Source organism: Heloderma suspectum, chromosome 8, assembly GCF_057233095.1.
Source record: "Heloderma suspectum isolate Gila_16-S chromosome 8, 16-S_ref, whole genome shotgun sequence".
NCBI classification, from domain to species: domain Eukaryota; kingdom Metazoa; phylum Chordata; class Lepidosauria; order Squamata; family Helodermatidae; genus Heloderma; species Heloderma suspectum.
This window is the reverse complement of record NC_139465.1, coordinates 46,555,598-46,578,208: the sequence shown is the minus strand read 5'-3', so window position 1 is coordinate 46,578,208 and position 22,611 is coordinate 46,555,598. Positions and strand designations below refer to the sequence as shown.

The 22,611-nt window shown below is 47.9% G+C and overlaps 1 protein-coding gene across 4 annotated transcripts in view; it reads right to left on the bottom strand.

Moving 5' to 3' along the window:
• Positions 1-22,611, bottom strand: part of NDRG4 (NDRG family member 4) — a 96,779-nt gene that overhangs the window by 36,739 nt on the left and 37,429 nt on the right. For 3 of the 4 annotated variants that reach the window (XM_084812307.1, XM_084812306.1, XM_084812308.1), the window contains exon 4: positions 5,464-5,569. In XM_084812307.1, coding sequence (XP_084668433.1) covers positions 5,464-5,569 — 106 coding nt within the window. Of the gene's footprint in view, positions 1-5,463; positions 5,570-18,665; positions 18,822-22,611 lie in introns of those variants that run through there. The other variant, XM_084812309.1, reaches the window with a different exon arrangement.

Genomic DNA, 22,611 nt, shown 5'->3' with positions numbered 1-22,611 from the left:
CTCAGCTGCCGCCGCTGCTGCCGCACAGCTGCGCCAAAGGCACAGGAGCAGGCCAAGCCTGGACCCTTCTGGCCTCTCAACAGCCCTGGTGTCTAGTTTGGGACGCCAACACTCGCCATCTGCAGCAGGGCAAAATAATTTATCAAGACCAAAGGGGGCCCTGGGGGGGGGAACACTCCTCTGTCTGAAAAGGACTTCTACACGGTGGAGCCCCATTTCAAGATAAGGAAGGAAATGACACAACCTCTCTCCTCTGGTTCCTTGAGATCCGTCGGTCTCCAAGGCTTGTGGCGCCTCGTATAGCAAAAACAGAGGAGAAGGAATGTTTTTCTGTGGACACTCTACCTGTAAATACACTTAAAAGCTAGAGATGTGACTTTTAGCATTTAGCAAGATGGAGCCTCACCTTTTGATTTTCATATATTATGGTTAGACAATATAGTGCTTTCTTTCTGAAAATGACAAAGCATCAGAGGTGGTGCCTGACTTCCTATGCCACGTCAAACCATGCTTCAATGAACAGGCGTGCCAACCTCAGGAGAAGGAAACAGTGACCACAGTGCTATCAGATTTAATATATATTTAAGTGGAAAATTGCCCAGGAAGTCCAACACAGTCACATTTGATTTAAAAAAAGGAAACTTCTCTAAAACAGGGAACTGCTGTAGGTATTGTTAATCTGGTACTGAAAAGGGTTAAAAAAGAGTAAAGATGGCTGATTTAATCTGGGAGAGGCCTACAAGAAGAGCCCCTAGAAGACCCCAGATTCATAAGCAGCTTTGTATTCCAGACTCTTGACCCCTGGGCGAGAAGACCGTGAAGTTTGATTCTATACTAAATGATGTTATTTCACTAACTGAGACTCTAACTGAGATTTTTCAGGACTGTTTTTGAAGAAGGGGAAAAAATGCAGCAGTCTTTACAAGCGGATTCACAGAGCTTGCTCAAGGCCACGACGTGCTGGCAGAGTGTCTAAATGAGATGAGCAGCAGAGCTGAGCATGCTCAGATGCCTACTGAGAGGAGGAAAAGTACTGTTTTGACTTCTCACGGTGCACCCCTGCTGATAAGAGAATGTCCCTCCTCGATGCAAGTTGGGCGGGGAAGTGTAGCCCTGAGCACGAATGACAACTAGGAGGAGGTGTTTGGGCAGATATGACCAAAAATGGCCAAAGATGATCAGGAGTTCAAAGAAGATATACTGAAGAGCAATGCGTCAATCAAGATAGCATGCCCAGATGGCAGACTTTGGGTCAGATGTGGAGACATTTAAAGTAGCTCATTTGTAATAGTGCCAAACACGTTCCCCAGACACATGAAATCATGGGAGATAGATGGGACACCTTGTTTCTGATTGGTGAGCAAATGCTCTATCCACGTGCACCCCATTTCCTATTGGAGGCTGATTGTCTCATTGCTCCTTGGGCCCCACCTTTGACCAGAGCAGGGGTATAAAAGCCCAGGGAATGGGAGCTCCGGGGTTGTTGGTGTCTTTTGTTCCTGCTGTTGCTGCTCCACTTCCCTCTTTCTGCCGTGCCACCAGACCCACGGACTTGGGTAACTACGGACCCTTCTAGACTCTTAGACTTTGGGACTTAGAGTAATTTCTGAGTTTGGGACTTAGAATGATTTCTGGGTTTTGGACTTAAGAGTTATTTCTGAGTTTGGGACTTAGAGTGATCTCTGGGTTTGGGTCTTGGAGTGTTTTCTAAGCTTGAGACTTGGAGGTTATATCTGAGGAGGGGATTTGGAATCCCATCTTCAGAAGTGACAACTGGAATTATTCCCAAGTCTTGAGTTTTCTGTTCACTCCAACTCCTTCCTCTACTCTTCCTATGCCTAGAGGAATTTAGTAATGCTTCAGCATAAGTTTTGTATCCAAGTAAGAAGCAGGAGGAGGCCATGGGAGGGTTAACACATAGGTTGAATTATTTTTGTTTAGCTTTGAACCGCAAGTAGTAAACAGGAGTAAATTGGAAGGAGGAGTCATAACAATGCTAGAAGCTGAAGCCGTTATCTTATTGGCCAAGTTCATAGTACCAGCTTTGGCAACTGCAATTATTTTGATTTATCTTCTGTTTTTGTTGCATTCTCTTTCCCTGTAATTGGAGAGAGAATTTCTAATGCTCATATAACCACCATGCTATTTCTTTTATTTTGTATTTCCCCTGAATTTTCAGCAATAAAGCCATAAATATGGTTTCAAGTTACATTCTTGTCTGTAGTGGTGTTTTGGGTTGATGTTTACCTGTTGGGATTGCTTGGTTACCCACTGGGGTGCTTCAGACCCATCTGGTGCAGGTTCTGAGGTTAAACAGGACCGAATTTACAGCTATCATAGGGTTGGAAGGGGCCTACAAGACCATCGAGTCCAACCCCCTGATCCGTGCAGGAAGCCTGATTCCCAGGCAGTCTCTCATCCAAGTACTAACCAGGGCTAACCCTGCTTAGCTTCCAAGATCAGACGAGATCAGGTGCATCCAGCCCTTTCATCTGGTGAAAAGGAAGTTAAAAGGGGGAGTCAAGAGGATTGAATCTTTTCAAAATGCTTGGAGATTACTCAAAACCACAATGATAGAAGCCCAGCTAAAATGTATACTACAGGTTAGGAAAGGTAGCACTAAGTCCAAGAGGTCGCTGGCATGGTTAACATGCGGTGTTAAGGGAGGTATTAAAGAAAAGACAGCTTCCTTCAGAAAATGGATATTTTGCCCAAGTGAGGAAAATAAAAGGGAGCACAAGCTTGCACAAAGGCAATGCAAGCAGACAATAAGAGATGCAAAAAAAAAAAAAAAAACAATTTTGAAGAGCATATCACTAGCAACATCAACATCAATAAAGAATTCTTTAAATATATCAGAAGCAGAAAACCAGCTAGGGAGGCAGCTGGACCACTGGATGACAATGGAGTTACTGAAGGAGGACAAGGAGATTGCAGAGAAGCTGAATGAATTCTTTTCATCTGTCTTCACTGCAGAAGATATAGAACAGACACCTGTGCCTGAACTGATGTTTTCAGGAAGGGAGTCTGAGGAACTGAGGCAAACAGTGGTGACAAAAGATGAAGTTCTCAACCTTATTGATAAACTGAAAGCAAATAAATCACTGGGCCCAGATGGTATCCATCCTAGAGTTCTCAAAGAACTCAAATATGAAATTGCTGATCTTCTAACCAAAATATGCAACATGTCCCTAAAATCAGCCTCTATACCAGAGGACTGGGAGATGGCCAACGTCACACCAGTTTTCAAAAAGGGATCCGGGGGGATCTGGGAAATTACAGGCTGGTTAGCTTAACATCTGTTCTGGGTAAACTGGTTGAAAACATTATTAAAGATAAAATTAGTAAGCATATAGAAGGACAAGCCCTGCTGAAAAAGAATCAACACGGCTTCTGCAAAGTTAAGTCCTGTCTCGCTAACCTTTTAGAGTTCTTTGAGAGTGTCAATAAAGATGTAGACAGGGGTGATCCGGTAGACATTGTTTACTTGGACTTCCAAAGGGCTTTTGACAAAGTCCCTCACCAAAGGCTCCTGAGCACACTTAGCAATCATGGAATAAGAGAACAGGTCCTCTAATGGATCAGTAACTGGTTAAGGAACAGAAAGCAGAGAGTAGGAATAAATGGTAAATTCTCCCAATGGAGGGAAGTAAATAGTGGGGTCCCGCAAGGATCTGTAGTAGGACCAATGCTTTTCAACCTACATAAATTATTGGGAATTAGGAGTGAGCAGCAAAGTGGCCAAGTTTTCGGATGACACCAAATTATTTAGGGTGGTTAAAACAAAAAGGGATTGTGAAGAGCTCCAAAAGGATCTCTCCAAACTGGGAGAATGGGCATCTAAATGGCAAATGTGGTTCAATGTAAGCAACTGTAAAGTGACGCATGTGGGGGCAAAAAATCCCAACTTCAAGTATAACCTGATGGGATCTGAGTTAGCAGTCACTGACCAAGAAAGAGATCTTGGGATTGTGGTGGACAGCTCGATGAAAATGTCAACCAGTGTGCGTCCGCTGTTAAAAAGGCAAACTCCGTGTTAGGCATAATTAGAAAAGGAATTGAGAATAAAACTGCCAATAACATATTGCCCCTATACAAATCTATGGTGCGACCACACTTGGAATACTGTCACCACACCTAAAAAAAGATATTGTAGAGCTGGAAAAAGTGCAGAAAAGGGCAACTAAAATTATTGAGGGGCTGGAGCATCTCCCCTATGAGGGAGGATTACAACAGCTGGGATTGTTAAGCTTGGAAAAAAGGAGGGTAAGGGGAGACATGATAGTGGTGTACAAAATTATGCATGGTGTGGAGAATATGGACAGAGAGACATTTTTCTCCCTCTCTCAAAATACTAGAACCTGGGGTCATCCTATGAAGCGATTCGTGGGAGATTCAGGACAGATAAAAGGAAGGAGTCTTCGTACAGTGCATAGTTAAACTCTGGAATTTGCCACCACAGGATGTAGTGATGGCCACTCATTTGGATGGCTTTAAAAGGGGGTTGGACAAATCCATGGAGGAGAAGGCTATCAGTGGCTACTAGTCCTGATGGCTATGTGCTTCCTCCAGTACCAGAGGCTATGAGCCTATGTACACCAGTTGCTGGGGAACATGGATGGGAGGGTGCTGTTGCCCTCGTGTCCTGCTTGTGGGTTCCTGGTCAACAGCTGGCTAGCTGCTGTGTGAACAGAATGCTGGACTAGATGGACCCTTGGTCTGATCCATTATGGCTCTTCTTATGTTCTTAATGGTCCAGTATGACTTGGCAAAGGTTGGGGCAGGGGGAAGAGCAAATTTCAAAGTGTTGAACTTGACTGTTTCAGAATTCTGGAATTCCTGAGGTGGGGGGAGTTGTGCATACAGGTGTATGAAACCCATGTTCACAACAATTGATGTGTTTGGGGGCAAGACCAGGGGAGGGAAGGTTGAGGTTGGTAGTACAAGTATGTAGAAGTTCAAGTACATCCTGTCATGATCTACTCACTGGTGTGGCTGGGATACAGCGGGGGGGGGGGGAGGTTTGCAATAAAACACATAAGAGGAAAGAATTTTGTGGACACTACAGTGCAGTTCCACAAGCAACAAAAAAAGGGAAAGCAGTGACATAATGCGAAAGAAGGCGCAAGTCTGGAAGAAGCCTCTGTTTCTTTGAGACCGGCTAAGATTAGGCCCTTCTCTACTGTCTCAAAAGATTACGCAACTTTCCTGCAAAATGTTGTCGCCTCACTCAGCAGTCCCAAAGGTTCAAAGCAGCTGAGGCATCATGCGCCAAAAACACTGCTGTTGGTCGCTGGCCTTGCTGGGCCAGGTAAATTCTGCTCCTTTCTGCTGCCAGAAGCACAACGCCCAGGTTGCCAAAGCAATAGCTGCAGGGAACATCTCGTTTTCTGGGAAGGGGGATCAGACCGACGCCAAGTCAACCCTGTCCCTCCCTGGCCAGAATTAAAGTAGAAAACTTACGATTGAGTCCCACATCATGGTACGTCAGGAGGGCTGGGCGATTTCCTTTTGGAGACCCCCGAATGACCACATGCAGCAGCCCATACGGAGTCTCAATGTCATGCTCCTGGATGAGACACAGAGGAAATGCAGCAATATCAATTCAGCAGGTGAGGCAGAACAGAAGAAGTGGGAGAGAACGGCACCTCCTCTTTCAGTGATTCCATGTGATTCCATGTGGATTCCCCCAGGGGAAGATGCTGGTGTGTCTTTGTGCCACTGTGAGCAAGTTTTACCTTTGCATGAGACCCCAGAAGTCTGGGAACATGGCTGACTCACCCGTCCTCTTTGCATATCTCCATGTCCCATGCAAAGCCACCACAGAGGGCCAAAACAGACAGTACCTGAAAGCGGTGTCTAGCAGCAATGTCTCTCCCCCTGCTGCCATTTTTACTCTAGAATAGGTGCAAGGACCCTGATCCAGATCTTAAAAGCCCCTCTACCCCCCCCCAACTCTACTGCACCTACTTTAGAGTAAAACTGGAGGGGGGAGGCACAGCTTCTAGGCATAGATTTAAAGTAATGTCTGTTTAGGACCAGAGGCACTGCCAAGAGTTCAGTGGGCCTTGAGTGATGAGGCAGAGCATATACAGACATAATACAGCAGACTGCACTTAGTTAATTTACAGTGATACCTTAACAGAACGATGGCCTAGGCCAGCCTTCTCCCACCTGGTGCCCTCCAGATGCATTGCGGCGACGGGCCCCGCTGGCTGGGAATGATAGAAGTCACAGTCCAACACATCTGGGGGGTGCCAGGTTGGGAAGGCTGGCCTAGAGAAATCAGCTCTGATAGTCACTTTTCTAATTCTGCATTTAGGGGACAAAATTCTCGTCGCCTCACCTGTATATTGTTTATCTTATTTTTCTCATTCTGTGGAGGAAAACTGATCGTTACCATCTCATCCCATACTAGAAACTGCCATCCCTGGGTGGCTTGCAGGGAACCTGCCCAGATGCCACCAGCCAAAAGCCTGTGACTTTCTGGGCACATTGGCTGGTGGACATGAGCCAGTGTCTCTCAGGATAATTAACTCTTGGCTTGCTTGGCTTGAGGGAACTTCTTTTTGGAAGTTCAGAATTCCACCTGGGAGACAAGAATGTCTCTTGCTACTTAGCACTCTCCTCTCCACCTCAGCCTACCTGCTCAACTGCTGTTTTGGAATGGACCCTGGCATAGATTACCAAGTATGAATCTTTCTCATCCACGAATGTGATGTCTAGCTGATCAAGCTGACTCTTTGTGCTGTTGCGGGATTACTCGAGGCCCTGATCCTGCATCCCCTCCAAGGTACAACAAACCTGTCAACATCTAGCCACACATCTCCGAGCAAGCTGTGGGGGTGGTTGATCTGCATGGCATCTTTATACATAGAGTATTGCAAACATTACTCCTGGAGGCATCCACTGGCTGCAACATTTCACCCATGTGTTTTCTCCAAGTGGGAAATGGCTGGTGAATGGCTCAGAAATACTTCCTTACTATTCGGCACCATCCAGGATAGGAAACAGTTTCCAGCAGGTACATTTTCTTGATTCAGTGCAAACTGGAGGACCCTGCTATTCTGTCTCCAAGGCCTGCCTCAAATCCAGTGAACAAAGCCAACTTGCCCTTCCAGGATTGCTCACCGCAGTGGCTCAGCAGATGCCAGAAAGTTTTTCCTCTGGCCCCAATCTGCACAGCCCTGCTTTCCCACCCGGCCTTGCCTTGAACTCCAGACAGCTGCAGTGCTAGGTCTGCCTTCATGAGCATTGTTCCTTTTTACATACTTATCATTAGTTTAGAACAGCCTTCCCCAATCTGGTACCCTCCAGATGTTTTGGACTACAACTCTCATTACTGCTGACCATTGGCCATGATGGCTGGGGCCGGTGGTAAGTTGTAGTCCAAAAGATCTGGAGGGCACCAGGTTGGGGAAGGCTGGTCTAGGGTGTTAACACCAGGCATTAATTGTAGCAGCCATGTTGGGGGTCAGACTAAGTGGTCTCATGTTCTTGCTGAGCTAGCATAGTTTGGCAGGAACAGCAATGTAGAGACTTCCCCTGTCAGCAAGCCGAATTGCACAACACAGTCATGATTTTGCCTTTTTGCTTACTGCAAGACTGTATCCTTGTTCTCAAGATAGAATGTCCTATGGCCCATTTCCTGTACTATAAACAACTGTACCAACTGTAAAACCACAGGAGAGGGGGTGGGAGAAAGGGTCGCTTGTGTGTCATCATCTCTATGAAAGTAATGTGTGGCTATGCCTCGGGGCTTTTGGCTCTTTGGAAAAGATTCCAGCTTTAAGCCCGCGCGTTAAATAAAGAATACTCATTTTTCTTTACTCCGTGGTCTCTCTGACTCTGATTTCTGCTACATAAATGGTGCCGTGACTCGGATGTGGCAGGCTCTGAGACAGAGAGGTGGCAGTTGCCTGCTCTTTATCGCCGCACCGGGAGGGAGAGCTCAGCGCACGCCTCCCTTTCTTGGCGCCACCGACCTTTTTGTCGGGTAAATGGGAGGGAGCCTGCGCCGGGATCGCCCAAACGGCAGCGAGCAGCAAGAGAACCTTGGGAAGCGGAGAAAGGAACTTGAGCCCTGCCTGTATCGCAGCTGCAATTGAGTTGAAACCCACATTGGAAGCCTTCAGGAGTAAGGCAAGTATGGAGTAAAAGTGGGCCCCACCTTTAGGGAGAAAGGCCACTGGGCAGAAAAAAAGAGGGCCCCGCCTTATGAAGGTCAGTGTTAGTATACATATATGAAAAGAACCTACTCCTTGCGAGTAGAAGGGGGGCCTGATCACACCCCCGAGCGGGCGCCAGTACCCAGCACGCCAGTACTCAGTAGGAAGCTGAGGAAGCTGGGGAAGCCGCTTTCCGCTCTGGTGAAAAGTGGGAAAAGTGGGTGGCAGGGACATATGGATGCAGTGGAGAGATTGATGATGGTGTGAGTGGCTACTGCGGTTTCTGATGCATACCGTTGACCGTCCGGGTGCCCAGGCCAGTAGCAAAGTGCGTGGTGTGAAATTCCTTTTGTGTCGGCCAGTGAGACCCCTTACTCACTGACCAATCCCCTTTCCCTCCTTGTGTCTGTCTTTATCTTAGGAGAGAGGCTATGGGAGGTGGGGGAAGCAAGACTTGCACCCCCTTGAGATGTTAAAAAAAAAAAAAGGAAAAAGATTTTTTAAAAAGGATTCAGAATAGAGAGAGGAAATAGCAAAAAAGCTCAAGGTCGAGCTGAGAGAAAAAAAAAGAACAAGATCTGAGGCTGTTAATCAGAGAAATGTTGCAAGACAGCCTGACTTTTGACGAAGCGTGGGAGTGTGAGGCTGAAGAAGTAACCGTTAGCCTAGTGCGCCGGGAGGGCAGCAGGAGAATTGCCCACAACGTTCTGAGTTGTGCCACATCATCACCTCGCCTAATTGAGATGAAATCCCTAAGAAATGGAAAATGAAAATGAAGACCCAGAAGATGAAGGCAAAATAGAAAATAAAGGTGAAGAATCAGCCCCCAGGGCACAGGCTAGACCCCTCTTCGAGTGGAAAGTGTGCCATGCCCATAGGACGGTCCCAAGGCAGAATGAAGCGGAGAGACCATGATGAAGATCTCTGTCAAGGTAGCCGTGTTTAGCTTTGAACTGTCCTAGAATTTCATAGAGCCTGTAGACCATCAGCTATATGATTTCTGAAGAGCGTAACAGTTAAGCTTTTGCCGTGGGATTCCCTGCAATGAAGAAATCTCACTGATTTGAGTATCCAGTGTTACACTGCCTGAGTGTGTGTGCTGAAGAGACCGAGAAACCAGACAGCATGTTCCTGGCCAAGCCAAAATTACGCTACTACCATGCTCCTGGAAGCTGCAATAAACTGTGTAAGCTGGGAGACCCAACCTGATTGAGAAGAAAAGAAGATATTGGAGTAACTGTCTTGAAAAACAGTGAAATCTGTGTAGCTGGCTGGCTGACGCTGTCAGTGATGTTACAACTTTAAATTAAGACTGTTTTCCTGTTTGAGACCCCAGCGAAGAAAGCTGACCCGAGTTATTTGTTGCCCGTGCCAAAGCAAAGATTTGGCTGCCCTGTACCTCATCGTGTCCTGTTTTAAGCTTGGGATTTACAAATACAAACAAACTGGGAAGCTTGCCTTTGAAGTCCTGCAAATCACCCCACCGCCTCCCCGAAGATTAATGGCTGCCTGAAAAAATGCAAGTATAAGGCGATGCCCATCACCCCCCCAGTGTCCTGAGTTTCGGCACTTTGCTTTCGTGTACCAGATTAAAGGAAAGAGAAAAAAGAGTAAGTTTTTAAAATGTCAAAGTCTGTATGAGCTTATCTCCATCAGCGTTCTCAGAGCCAGGGGGAGTCACCCAACTCCCTAGCTGGTCTGGCCTTGGCAGGCAGAGAAGCTAGAAAAGATGTCTGTGAGAACCTGACGGAAGTAAAATAAAATTTACAGAGGAGTTGCCCAGGTTAAAGCATCACGGCTACAGAGCTGAGCTGTGCCGTTCTGTTTAGACAGAGGCCTTGCTAAAAAGTTAAAGGCCCTTGTCTGTCAGAAGGGGTGTAGGGCCACACTTCCCCTTTTTTAAACTGATGCAAAAGTGGGGAGCCGTTGCTGGAAACATCGCATCTTCATTGCCCAGAGCCTTCTCTGTTTGGCTCCATCATCTGGGCTTTTTAGAGACACTCTGCACATGGACTAAAATTTTGAATTGTCAAAGACTTTCCATGGACAGTGCTGTGAAGCTTCTCATAAACTTGAACTCTCATTGCTGTAGACCGTGTGTCTGTGTTTGTAGTCAGCTCAGTGTACAGCACGCTAAGTTTGATCTATAACTTTTAGATTTCCTTCTGCCAGAACTCATTCAGCATAGAGTTGCCAATGCAAAAATGGTGACCTAAAACTCTTTGCGTGTGTGAGTATGCCCGTCCCTTGATTTTAATGGGCCCTGAGCTTTCAGCCAGAAGAGCAGTATAATTGCTGGATCTGCTCCATCATGCCTTACCATGCAAAAAGTGTTTTCCATTCATTGTGTTAAATTGCAGAAAAAGTTTGTTGTGTATATTTTATGATTTCTTAAATATCATAAAATATATGTGATATTTGCAGATTAGTGTTAGTTGCAACTCCAAATAATACTAAGTGTGGTTCCCAATGGATGACAAGGAGAAAGAGAAAGGCAAGTAGAAAAGAAGGAATAGAGAAAGTAGAAGACAGATAGAGAAGAAAAAAGAAGAAGAAAAAGGAGGCAAGAAGCAAAGAGAGAAAACATTTGTAGAAAAGAAGCGTGGCCATAGTTGCCCCCAGGGTAAATTAAAAGCAGCTGATTGTGCCTGAAGCTTATTACCTGGGATAAAGTAGCCACAATAATGTAATAGTTCTTGAAGATTAAAAAAAAAATGTAACTAGAAAGAGAAGAACAGCCTATCCCAAATGTGTGTCATTGAGACTAGTGTAGGGCAGAAAAGTTTAAGTAAGTGAGTTTAACTTGCAAAAAGACAAGGCTGGTGCATAGAGCGGAAAGTTTTATATAAAAAGTTTGAAACATGATCTGCAATACAGGCAGATCAGCAAAAGAGAGAAAAAGCAAGAGAGGGAGAGAGGTTTCTCTCTCCCAACACACAAGCGGGGCTAAAGCGCCTCACCCAGTATCAAACCCTGCTGTTAGAAGCCATGACAGCAAGTATGAAAAAGTCAGTTAATATAACCAAAGTGTCTAAAGTGCTGCAAGGTGCCACCGAAGCCCCCAGAGCGTACTTGGAGCGTCTTTTAAATGCCTATTGCCAGTATGCCCCCTCGACCCAGAGGCCCAAGAAAACATAGATGAAGAAATGAAAAAGACCCGGCAGAGGCAGAAGATTCTTAAGAAAAAAAACAGTGTGCCCAGTGCAGACAAGATGGACATTGGTGGCGTAAATGCCCAAATGAAATAAATCAAATACATGAAAGAGAAAACCAAAGGGGCCAGAACGGGCGAGGGAGGAGACCGCTTAGTTAGCAACCAAACTGGAAAGCAGGGGTCTATAAAAATGTATAAAGAAGCCCCCTTCATTAAAGTGGCTAAAGCCAAAAGTCTTAAATAAGACAGACCGGGCCCCCTTAATCTCAGCCCTGGGAAGCCCCTAGTCACTGCCACTGTGAGGGGCCATGACATTGACTTCATAATTGACACTGGAGCAGCATCAAGAGCAAGCAAACGTTAGCCTTAAACAAGAAGTCCAAACACTGGGCAAAGTTCTTCAAGCCCAGCGTCGCTTTGTCTTAGAAAATAAGCCCCAATTCCCGTTACAGAGATTCATCCTTTCCAACCAGGAGATAAAGTATGAGTTAAAGAGGGAAAAATGACCCTTTGACTCCCAGATGGAGAGGACCAAAAACTGTTATACTTTCCACCCCCACAGCTATGAACTCGTGTACATTAAACACGAGTCAAGAGAGCGAAAGGAGGGGAATGGACTGTAAACAGACATCCTAAAAATCCTTTAAAAATCATTCTGAAAAAGCAGTAAGAAGACTCAGGCTAGACCTTACTGTGGACACACCCTGCGTACGGTCAGACCTGCAACTGGAGAATTGAAGAAGGGGACTAGACCCTACTGCAGCTTGCCAGGTGAATAGCTGCCCGGCGTACGGTCAGATCCCAAAGAAGATCAAACATGAGTGTTGTAGTGTTAGTAGTGTTGCATTGTGTTTCCTTAATAAGGTGCAAAAAGGGGGGCCTGCCCCTGGAGAAGGTAGTTTGTCCCAGCAATTTGCTGATAATTACTGGCTTCACTTAGCTAACATCACTGGGATAAAGTATTTTTGTTTACCAAAAGATATACCTGCAAACAGGCTTATTAGCTCTTGCCTAATACCTGTCTGTAGACATCCTGGAAAAATTAAAAAAGATACCATGTTAAGAGTTTATGGTGTAAGTTTAACTTATTCCCAAAATGCTAATTGGGGCGTGGTTGCAAAGATCCTACCCCCTACAGAGTTCACTCTACGCACCCCCATCGTTGCTGAAACAAATATTACGTGTGCACGAATGCTTAATTGTCAAAAATTTTCCAGAAAATATAAAGCTATCCCTGGCCCCCTTCCACTGTAATAAAATTCAAAACATATCTTTTAATGATGCCCACATACTTTTGCCTCATGGATGGTTTTAGACATGTAGTTCCCGCACTTGGTCATTCATTCCTGCCAACTTGTCTAATAACCACCCATGTTGCCTCAGCCGCCTGGTGCCAATTCTTCCCCTGTGGCCCGAGAAAATCCGTCGACGGCAGCCTCGAGCACTCCAACTAACTAAAAATTGTAATAGTCATGTGCAGTTATATTCTGACTCAGAAAAATTGGCCTTAGCAATGTCACTGGTTGGGGTTCCAGGTTTAGCCTTGGCTGATGGTCTGGAGATCAACCGGTTAGCTTGCAGCTTAGCCAAAAGCATAAATGCCACCTCACGAGCATTGTCATTGTTAAATAAAGAGTTGCGTGATCTAAGAGGTGCGGTTCTAGAAAATAGAGCTAGTATAGATTACCTCTTCCTTCTTCATCATTTGGGTTGTGAGACACACCAAAAGCTCTGTTGCTTTAACTTAACTGATAATGGCAATGCTGTAGATGAACAGATCAACAAACTGCACCAAATAGTCGCTGACATCAAAATAGAGCAACATAATTGGCTCGACTGGTTGACCTCTTGGCTTCCAGATCTCAGCTGGCTCAAAGCATTATTTGTTCTGATTTTACCAGTAGCGGTGGTAGGGGTACTGTTATGCCTCTGCATCCCCTGGTTTATGCGTTGCTTAAACAATCTGTTTATTGCCTCAGCCACAAAAACAGCCGCCTGCTATGCTTTAATAGCTCAACAAGATATTAAATAAGAAAGTTGCCATAAAAATCCTGTGTTATGCCTTGCCAACCGAGATGTCTACTTGTGTAATGAAATGCTATAATTGTAATAAAATTATGCATTTAAGGGGGGAATGTAGCAGCCATGTCGGGGGTCAGACTAAGTGGTCTCATGTTCTTGCTGAGCTAGCATAGTTTGGCAGGAACAGCAATGTAGAGACTTCCCCTGTCAGCAAGCCGAATTGCACAACACAGTCATGATTTTGCCTTTTTGCTTACTGCAAGACTGTATCCTTGTTCTCAAGATAGAATGTCCTATGGCCCATTTCCTGTACTATAAACAACTATACCAACTGTAAAACCACAGGAGAGGGGGTGGGAGAAAGGGTCGCTTGTGTGTCATCATCTCTATGAAAGTAATGTGTGGCTATGCCTCGGGGCTTTTGGCTCTTTGGAAAAGATTCCAGCCTTAAGCTCGCGCGTTAAATAAAGAATACTCATTTTTCTTTACTCCGTGGTCTCTCTGACTCTGATTTCTGCTACAAATAAATGTGTATAGTCCAACCACAGATTCCCCAGAACAAATACACTGAAGTTTTAAACATTCATCTATCATGACAAGAACAACAAAGAGTCTCGTGGCACCTTAAAGACTAGCAAATTTATTCTGGTAGAAGCCTCCATGGCCACAGCACGCCCTCTAGTCCACCAGCTGGGAGATTGTGGTAGAGGAGAGCTTATGCCAGAATAAGTCCCTTAGTCGCGAAGGCGCCACAAGACTCCCGGTTGTTTTTGCTGCAAAGCCTGCAACAGACTAACATGGCTCCCCTCCAGAAAATACATCCCTCGACAGTTGGAAATACATCCCTCGACATATACTTTTAGGAGGGGGTTGTTCCTTTTTGTGATGTTGGTACCTCCAGCCTAAATTGTACTCCCACATTCACAGCATATTCACAGCATATTGCAAATACATACACACGTACGTACATGCATGCATGCGGGCATGCACACACATGCATATATATATATATATATATATGAATTCTGTCTAGTGGATATATGGCATCTTCTTACTCCTTATCACTGAGACTATAATTCTGTTTCTTTGCTACACAGAAATTGTTCTTCTTTGGTTTATTTTTTGATATTGCATTCTTTAGTATCCCAAGTTCAAAAATTGATGTCATCTCTATTTCAGAGCATGCCGTAGTGAAGTTAGCAGTTGCATGGAATGTTTTCCCACATTCTTTCTTCAAGTGGTCTTTAAATATGCATCTGTTGAATGATGCTGGGAGGGGGAATCCCTCCATGGGGAGGGCTACACCACCACCACCCCCGCGCACGTGCAAGCTTCACACCAAACAGAAAGTCAGACTGGCTAACTTATTGAAGCTTAACTTCTTCCCATCCCCTTCGTTTTGTACTCTCTAGCCTGTGGGGAGGCAAACGTTTTGGGCCTGCAGCACATTTGACATTTTGGGAAAGTGCCTTGAGCACCAGCACGAGTTGCCATGGCAGCACACCCACCTCTGGACTCTCACATTGCTTACCCCCTCCCCAAAGCCATTTTTTCCCCACCTCTCCATATCGCTCCATTGACTTTAATAGAGGTAGTGGAAACGGTTCCTTATGGACACACTTCCTTGTGGGGTCTTGGGGGGCACCATGTTGCTGACTTCTGATCTAGCCTGATTAAGAGCTCTGGAGAACTTGAAAACTTGCACAATGTTGTCGAATTCTGTTTGGTCCTACTAAATGTATTGCCCAACTGTGGATTTTTTAATCGAGAGGAGTGAGACACACACAGGCTGCTGGGTATTCATCTGACTGGACACCCATTCATTTGTGCTGCACATGATCCCCTGGCCTGCCTGTATTCTTGATTTTTTGGCCTCATAAAGAACAACAGTTGTTTGTTTCTGCCCTCTATACTCAGGGTATTGGCCACTGAGTATCTCTACCTGCCACAAAAGAGATCACTTCCAGCATCGGACAATGGGGGCTCTGGCCACAAAAGCTTCTGCGAGAATAAATCTGGCCATCTTTCAGGCAGGGGTGCCACAGCCAAGGCCCGAGGTCCCAAATGATCTGCGCACACCTAGAATCAGTGGGAAGGCAGCCAGGGAAGACGCTGTGGCTCCCTAGACCTCCGGCATCTCCACATTTTGATTTCATTTCATTTCATATTTCTATACCACCCCATGGCCGAAGCTCTCTGGGTGGTTCAAAACAATTAAAGACCATTAAAACGCATTATATAAAGTATAAAAAACCCCATTCACATAAGGGCATAAAATAGGTAGCACATACAATAACATATAGCTAAAGCAATTTAAAACAATCAGCCAATCCAGGACCTGATCAAAAAACTTGCTATATGCTGCCAAATGCTTGAGAGAAGACGGCAGTTTTAACCTGGCACCAAAAAGATGACAATGTTAGTGCCAGACAGGCCTCATCAGGAAGATCATTCCATAAATGAGGGGCCACCACCAAGAAGGCCTTGTCTCTTGTTGCCGCCCTCCGAGCTTCCCTTGGAGGAGGCTCCCAGAGGAGGGCTTGGATGCTGAGTATAAGCATATGGGTCAGTTCATGCCGTGAGAGGCGTTCTGTCAGGTATTGTGATACTGAGCTGTGAATTGTACAGCTATTCCGCTGCTGTTTGAGATCACCTATTTTTGGAACTTTATTGTGTGACCATTGTTGTAAGGTGCCATGAAGCCACTTGCAGGGGTGGGGAGACAGGGACAAGTGCTCCGGCCCGGCCCCCTCCTCCTCTGGCCTCCCCAGGTTGACGGGGAAGCTCCGATGTGCTTCGTGGGACTGGGAACCCCATGCATTCTGAGTTCCCGATCACATGGAGCTCCGTAGCCATGTTCATCTGAATGCAGTCACAGTTTCACAGGGGGAGGGGGAGGGCGGAGAGGGCAAGGCCAGAGAAGGTGTCCCCATCCCCCCTCCATGGCTAGACACCTGAGTAGGGACCGATCGAGAGGTGAGGGAGGGTGGGTAAAATGTGAGAAATAGGGCCACATATCTGGCCTTTGGGACAGGTGCAGTGGAGCCAGAGCTCCCAGGGATGCAGCACCAGCCATGTGTGATCAGCAGAGATACTGACATGACCTCCCCCCACCCTCCCTCTGAGCTTAGCAGCAATCCTCAGGAGCTGGGAGGAAATGAATTTTCCCAGCCACAATATATTGTTCCCTGTTGTAATGCAAAGTATTGTGGGTGCAGCTTGGCCTTGAACAGCCAATTAAGACCCACTAGCTTTACAAAAGACCTGCTCCCAGCTGGCTGCATTCTGGGATGAGCACTGCACTTCCACACTGACCACCACACCACTGGGGGGTGGGCCAGGAAATGGTAGACGGGAGCAGGAAAGCAAGGCTGCAGCTCATGAAAGCCTGTTCTGCTCTGGCTCTTCATGGGAGCCCAGACCAGCGACGCCAGCAAGTCCAGCATGGGGAGGGGAGGGGATGCCCCAGAATCCCAGGTTCTCTCTCACCTATTCTATCAGAATAGTAAAGCAGAATGTGTGCGATTTAGTATCGGATGTCTTACAAAGCAGTTTGCAGAATTACAGTCAAAAGAGGCAGAAAAAAACACAATGCATGAAATAGCTTAGGATGCCAACATCTGCTCTTGTCTCAATTTCCTTCAGCCCACAAGGCTGGGGGAAAAAACCCTGACGGCTAAAATGTCAGGCTGCATCTTTCACCCACGATCTGCCCTCTGTTCAAGACTGCCCAGAAAGGAGGGCAAGAAAGAACCACCTTCATGATGAGACAGAACTGATGCCTCCCCTCCTGTCCCAGCCAACTCTGGGATCAAACCCCCCAGCAACAACCGCTCTGCTCCCCCACAACCCCCCGCCGCCGCCCACAACAGCGCCCTCACAGCCTCACCACTGCACACAGGAACCAGGGAAGGCCTGCCTCCTCAGCCTGGCGGAAAGGCTGTGAAGAGCAGCACCACGAGGAGCAAGTGGTCGTCCTTCAGATCAAGGCGTCTGCTGTTGGCCACACTCTCCTCCTCCATCACGCTGCGCTTAGGGAAGCTCCTCCTGTCCTCGGCCTTCTCCCTCCATCGTGAGGAGTGCAGGAAGATCATCTGATCCACACAGCATCTTGGGGGTGGGAGAAATATCTCCCAAAGAGCATCAGCAATGCAGGGGGATGAGACAAATGCCTGTCAAGGCCGTGTTTTGCTCAAGGTCCATCGGCAGGGCAGGGCAGGGCCTGGCACAGCTCAAAGGCCATGCGGCCGACACCAGCTGAGCTTTGCCTTGAGGCTATGCCTGCACTGCCCTTCCGTGGCTGTCAGCTCTGCAGTGCTCTGGACATCCCTTCGCAGGGACCGAGAGATGTCCTGCCTCAGCCTCCTCTGCAGCTGTGAGGATGCTCTTCCCAATGCTTAGCCACAAATGCTGCTTCCCCACATCTAGGAATGAGGCTGGTGTGCTACCAATGAGCTCATCTGAAGAGGGAGGCGGCTAATGGAAATGGAGAAGCAAATTGCTGCCAGGGAAGCCAGTGGGTACGTGCTTTGCACATGACGCTGGATGTGCACAGGAGACACGGCAGATTTTCGAGACGCCACGCGTGTCCTTGACACAGCACAGAGGTGTCACCTTGCAAGAGCAGCAGGTGCCTCAGTGGAATCTTGCCCACATCTGATGCATGAATCAGACCCAGACCAGCCACAATTCCAGCTCACGAGGCGCTCACTGCTGAAGCCAGCCGCAGGCTCTCCATTGCCACCCACCAAGGCTGCAGCCACGGCGCGTGCTGTGGCTACTGTGGACTGAGGAGCTTCTTTCCACTGCATCTAACCCCGTCTACAGCTCAGCCAACCTTCGGCACAGACTCTGCAGTGCGCAGGCCCCCTTCCAGGCCTGGGATGGCCCTGGGATAAAACAGATCCAAGGCTGTTTGAGCCAGTTTCAGCCTCGGGATGTGTGAAGGAATCAGAGGGCCTTGGAGCATGTGCAGAATGCCTTTCCTTCCCCCCTCAATACCCACAAATAGTTCCTACCCATTTGGCATTCTGGTAAGAGGGCACGGGTTGCAGGCCAGTGTCTGACCTGGCACTGGCAATGAAGCGCCGGATACATGCCATGTCCTGATTTCCCCTCCATTTCTTTCACTCTGCAAAGGGAAAGCAACCGGCCCTCTATGCCAAGAGCAGCAGAGAGACCCCAGGGTGCTCTTGAAGGCTCCCCACGGGAGACCCCCGCCCAAAGGTGAGAGCAGGGGCACCCATTCCTTTGACGTTGGGGAGGGGGAGGAAAGGGAAGAGCCAGGGCAAAGAGCAGGCTGGACCCTGCATGATACCTACCCCATCCCAGCTCTCTGGCATGATGAGCTGCCTTCCTTCTGGAGCAGATTCCCCCAGGCAAGAAGAGAGAGCCGGGTCCTCCGTCTTGTCTTGTCTTCCCCCCCTCTTCCAGCTCTGACAGGCTCCCCTCTCGGCTGCTGGGAAGATGCTCCGCTCTGCAGTGGGCGGGCCGCTTCCCTGCCGCTGGCATTTGTGAGGGAGCCCCCCCCCCCGTGCCGCCGCCTCCGCCTCCCCCCCAACACCAGAAGACGATTGGCTTTACAATGCCGCCTAGGGCTCAAATGGAGCCCACGGATAGGCTGGGGAGGGGGGCAGGCCAGATCAGCCAGCCCGAAATCCACCTCTTCATTAATAATAGCAAGCACAGCGAAAAAGCACCGCCGCAGCAGGGGTCTCCATTGGCACCCTCGCGAATAAAGACAGGAGCGCGCCCGAGGAAAGGGCAGCGCGCTGAAATTCGCCCAGATGAATATGCACCCGCAGAAATGCGAGCAGGCTGCAGCAGACTTGCGGAGAACCAGGCCGGCATGCACGGTGCAGCGGACTAAGGGTTAAGAGGGCCTCCGAGAGCGGTCTGCCTTCCCTGCTGGGAAGGTGGCAGGCAGGCAAGGAGGCCTCAGCCCGAGGAGCAGCTTCTCTCTCTCTCTCTCTCTCTGGTGCACTGCAGTCACACTCTGCCTTCCCGTTAGTCCTCTCTGGGGGACAGGGGGACATCAAAGCACGTAGGAGAAGGGAAGGCTCCTTCACTCTGCTGATGGACTCCAGGCCTTTCCCTCCCCGCTCCATTTTAAATTGCATAAACAGATGGGGGGATTTCTGGAAGACCCTGAAAGCGTGAGCATTAATCTGCACGTGCAGGAGAGCTTCCGACAGGCGAACTGGGGTGTCTTCCCAGGACAGACATGGCCAAGGTGTGCCCCAAGGGATGAGCAGCGGGGGGCAAGTGATCCCTGCCCCGCAGAACACAGCAACTAGCGCAGACTGGCTTCATAACCAGCCCTGCGGTCCTTGAGGGAAGAGCACGTGCACTGAGGGGCCAGTGGAAGGGGGGACTGGAGCGGGGAGCAGCCACCCGTGGGTCGGCTCCCTCCTCATTTCCCAGCACCACGTCACTGAGTGCCACAGGTCTCTCTTAAAGAAGGACACGGGAAGAGTCCTGCTGGACCACATCTCCAGTCCAGCATCCTGTTCCCACAGCGGCCAGCCAGATGCCCCAGGGAAGGGGTGGGGAACGGCAAGCCCAGGGGCCAGATCCAGCCTTCTGGGTTCCCCAGATGGCCATGCCCGCTTCCCTTGGCTTCAGCCCCTTCCCCCAACCACTGACTGTTTGATGCTTTCCCGGCTTCTGTGCAGTTTCCCCCCATTCTAAAAGGTTGAAACGCCGCACCTCAGGCTCAGTGACAGGCAGCGAGAGCTGGAAGCTCCAATATGCTGGGTTGGGGGGTTGGCCCCTCCCCCTTTGCCTTTGGCCCTCCCACTTCTCCTTCAGCCCCGCCCACCGCTGGAATGCAGCCCCCCAGAGCTTCCCCGAAATTGAATCTGGACCTTGGGCTGCAACCCCTGCCCCGATGGGAAGCCCACAGGCAGGACAGGAGTGCAGCAGCATCCCACTTGCACCCCCTTGCCACTGGCATCCGGAGGCTTGAAGCTTCTGGCAGTCATTTTAGGAAAGCTGAAAAGCTGACTGCAGCATGAACACGAGGGAGGAGGGTGGGGTGTCATTGGCGCTGGGCCCACCTGGGCACGGGCCCTGAATCTTTCGAGCTGTCCTAATTGCCATTTTCTTACATTTCCCCATTGACTTGCATTGGAAAACAGAAATGGCCATAACATTTTTAGTTTGTATGATAAATACATGAAATTTGAAGAACTGGTGGCCCCCATGGAGCTGACTGGGCCTGCCCAATTTCAGGCAGTTAGGCCCAGTGGCTTTTGTGCTAGCCATGTGTAAAATTTCCTTTTCTCAAAGACTACAACAAAAAGTAAAAACTGTCAAGTCACCCAGGGGATTAGAGATCCTAATCAGAAGGTGTTTCAGGTGACTATTAGGAGGTCACTACCCCTAATCTCTGATGTAGGATTTTTTGAGGTACAAAAAACCTCTCTCCCCCTACTTTTCTGCTCTTACATGTCCACTGGTGGCAGCTTGCTTGCAAAGAAATTTTGAAGAGGGAGAATGAAAGGAAGAAAGAGCTCCATGTGAAATACTGGTATTTCAGACAGCGTCTGATTTTACTGCCCCAAACTGGAAACTTTGGATTCTGTAGAAGTTTAGTAGCTTCAGTTCAGCAAAGAATCCAATCAGCCTTCACAAACTTCTTTCTCGCCCTCCACTTTATTTCTCCTAAATAGCTGTAGGACTCATACTATTCCAAAAGGAGGGTTAGGACTATGTGGCGTCATGATCGAGGAACTGCTGCGGCTTTCAAATAGGTTCTACAGTTTTAAAAAAGCTAGAAAAAGCCCTCAGCCACCTCACCTCATAACGTTAATTTAAGTACATGCAACCCTTACAAACCCTGCATAGCCTCCTAAATTCCTCTGAAGTACCACCTCTCTGAAAGGAGCCACTTGGCTTAGGGAATTCTCTAACCTCCCACCCCACGTGCATTTCCAATCATCATTCCTCCCCTCCCCTCCCCTCTTCTCTTCTTTCTTTCTTTCTCTTCTTTATTCCACCCAGAGCATATCTTGTGGAATTCTTAACAAGAATTATCTTCAGTGGGCAAGAGAAGTTCTGAACTGTATTTGACTTTATACAAATAGACAAGGGGGTTGGTTTTTCTCCTCCTCCTCACTCAAGTCTTTGAGAAGAGTGGGTTCACATGGTTGCAGAAAAGCAGATCTGGGGCTGTTTTGTTTGTCAGTTGCCATCATCCAGCAATAGGAAGGGCTGCAGCTCAGTGGTAGGGCACATGCTTGGCCTGCAGAGGTCCCAGGTTCAATCCCCAGCTTCTTCAGGTAGAGCTGGGAAAGAATCCTGCCTGAAAAACCCTGGAGAGCCGCTGCTGCCAGTCAGTGTCAACAGTACTGGGCTAGATGGACCCAGGGTCTGACTGAGCATAAGGCAGCTTCCTATGTTCCTATGAACAGAAAGCTTTGATTAAAAAATAGGTTTGGGTTTGTTTTCAAGTGGGGTGGGGGGAGATAAATACTGCTCATTTATGCAATCCTATGTATGCCTACTGAGAAGTCCCATTATGTTTAATGAGGCTTACCCTCAGGAAAGTGTGCATAGGATTCCAGCACAAGTTGCTTTTGCATGGAGGTTTGCACCCTGATGTTCTGCATGTTTACTCAGAAATAAGTCCTGAGTTGTGAGCGTGGTACTGCAGGCTTAATACAGTGCCTGCCCAATTCCATCTAATGAATAGCCTACCCTTTCAGCTCAGTCCTATGCATGTTTCGTCATTTGTGGCGGGGGGTTCCCATTTTGCATGAACTTTAACTTCAGTGGTGAGGGAAAGGCACTTAGTACACGCTCAGAGTTTCTCCATAACTTAGCCCTAGTTTTGAAAACAGACTCATTGGCTGAATCCTGGTGAAGTCTTGACACAAATGCAGTTATGCGGAGCTTGTGCCTAACAAGGAGGAGGTAGAGGAGAGTTGCACAAAACAAGACATCTGTTTATATGAAGAGTTGCTGGAGGATGGTAGGATGAGGAGGGATGGTTGCATGGAGAGGAATAGAATTGGTAGGGGGAAAATGTAAGTGCTCAGTGGTGAAAGAAAAGCATTCTGCATATGCTCAGAGGCACTCTATATTTGAGAACATCAGAAGAGCAGTGCTGCGACTGACCAAGGTCCAGCTAGTCCAGCATTCTGTTCACACAGTGGCCAACCAGATGCCCATTGGAAACCCACAAGCAGGACATGAGTGCAATAGCACTTTCCCACCCATGTTCCCCTGCTGCTAACATCAGTGAAATGTAAATAAATTCTAGTA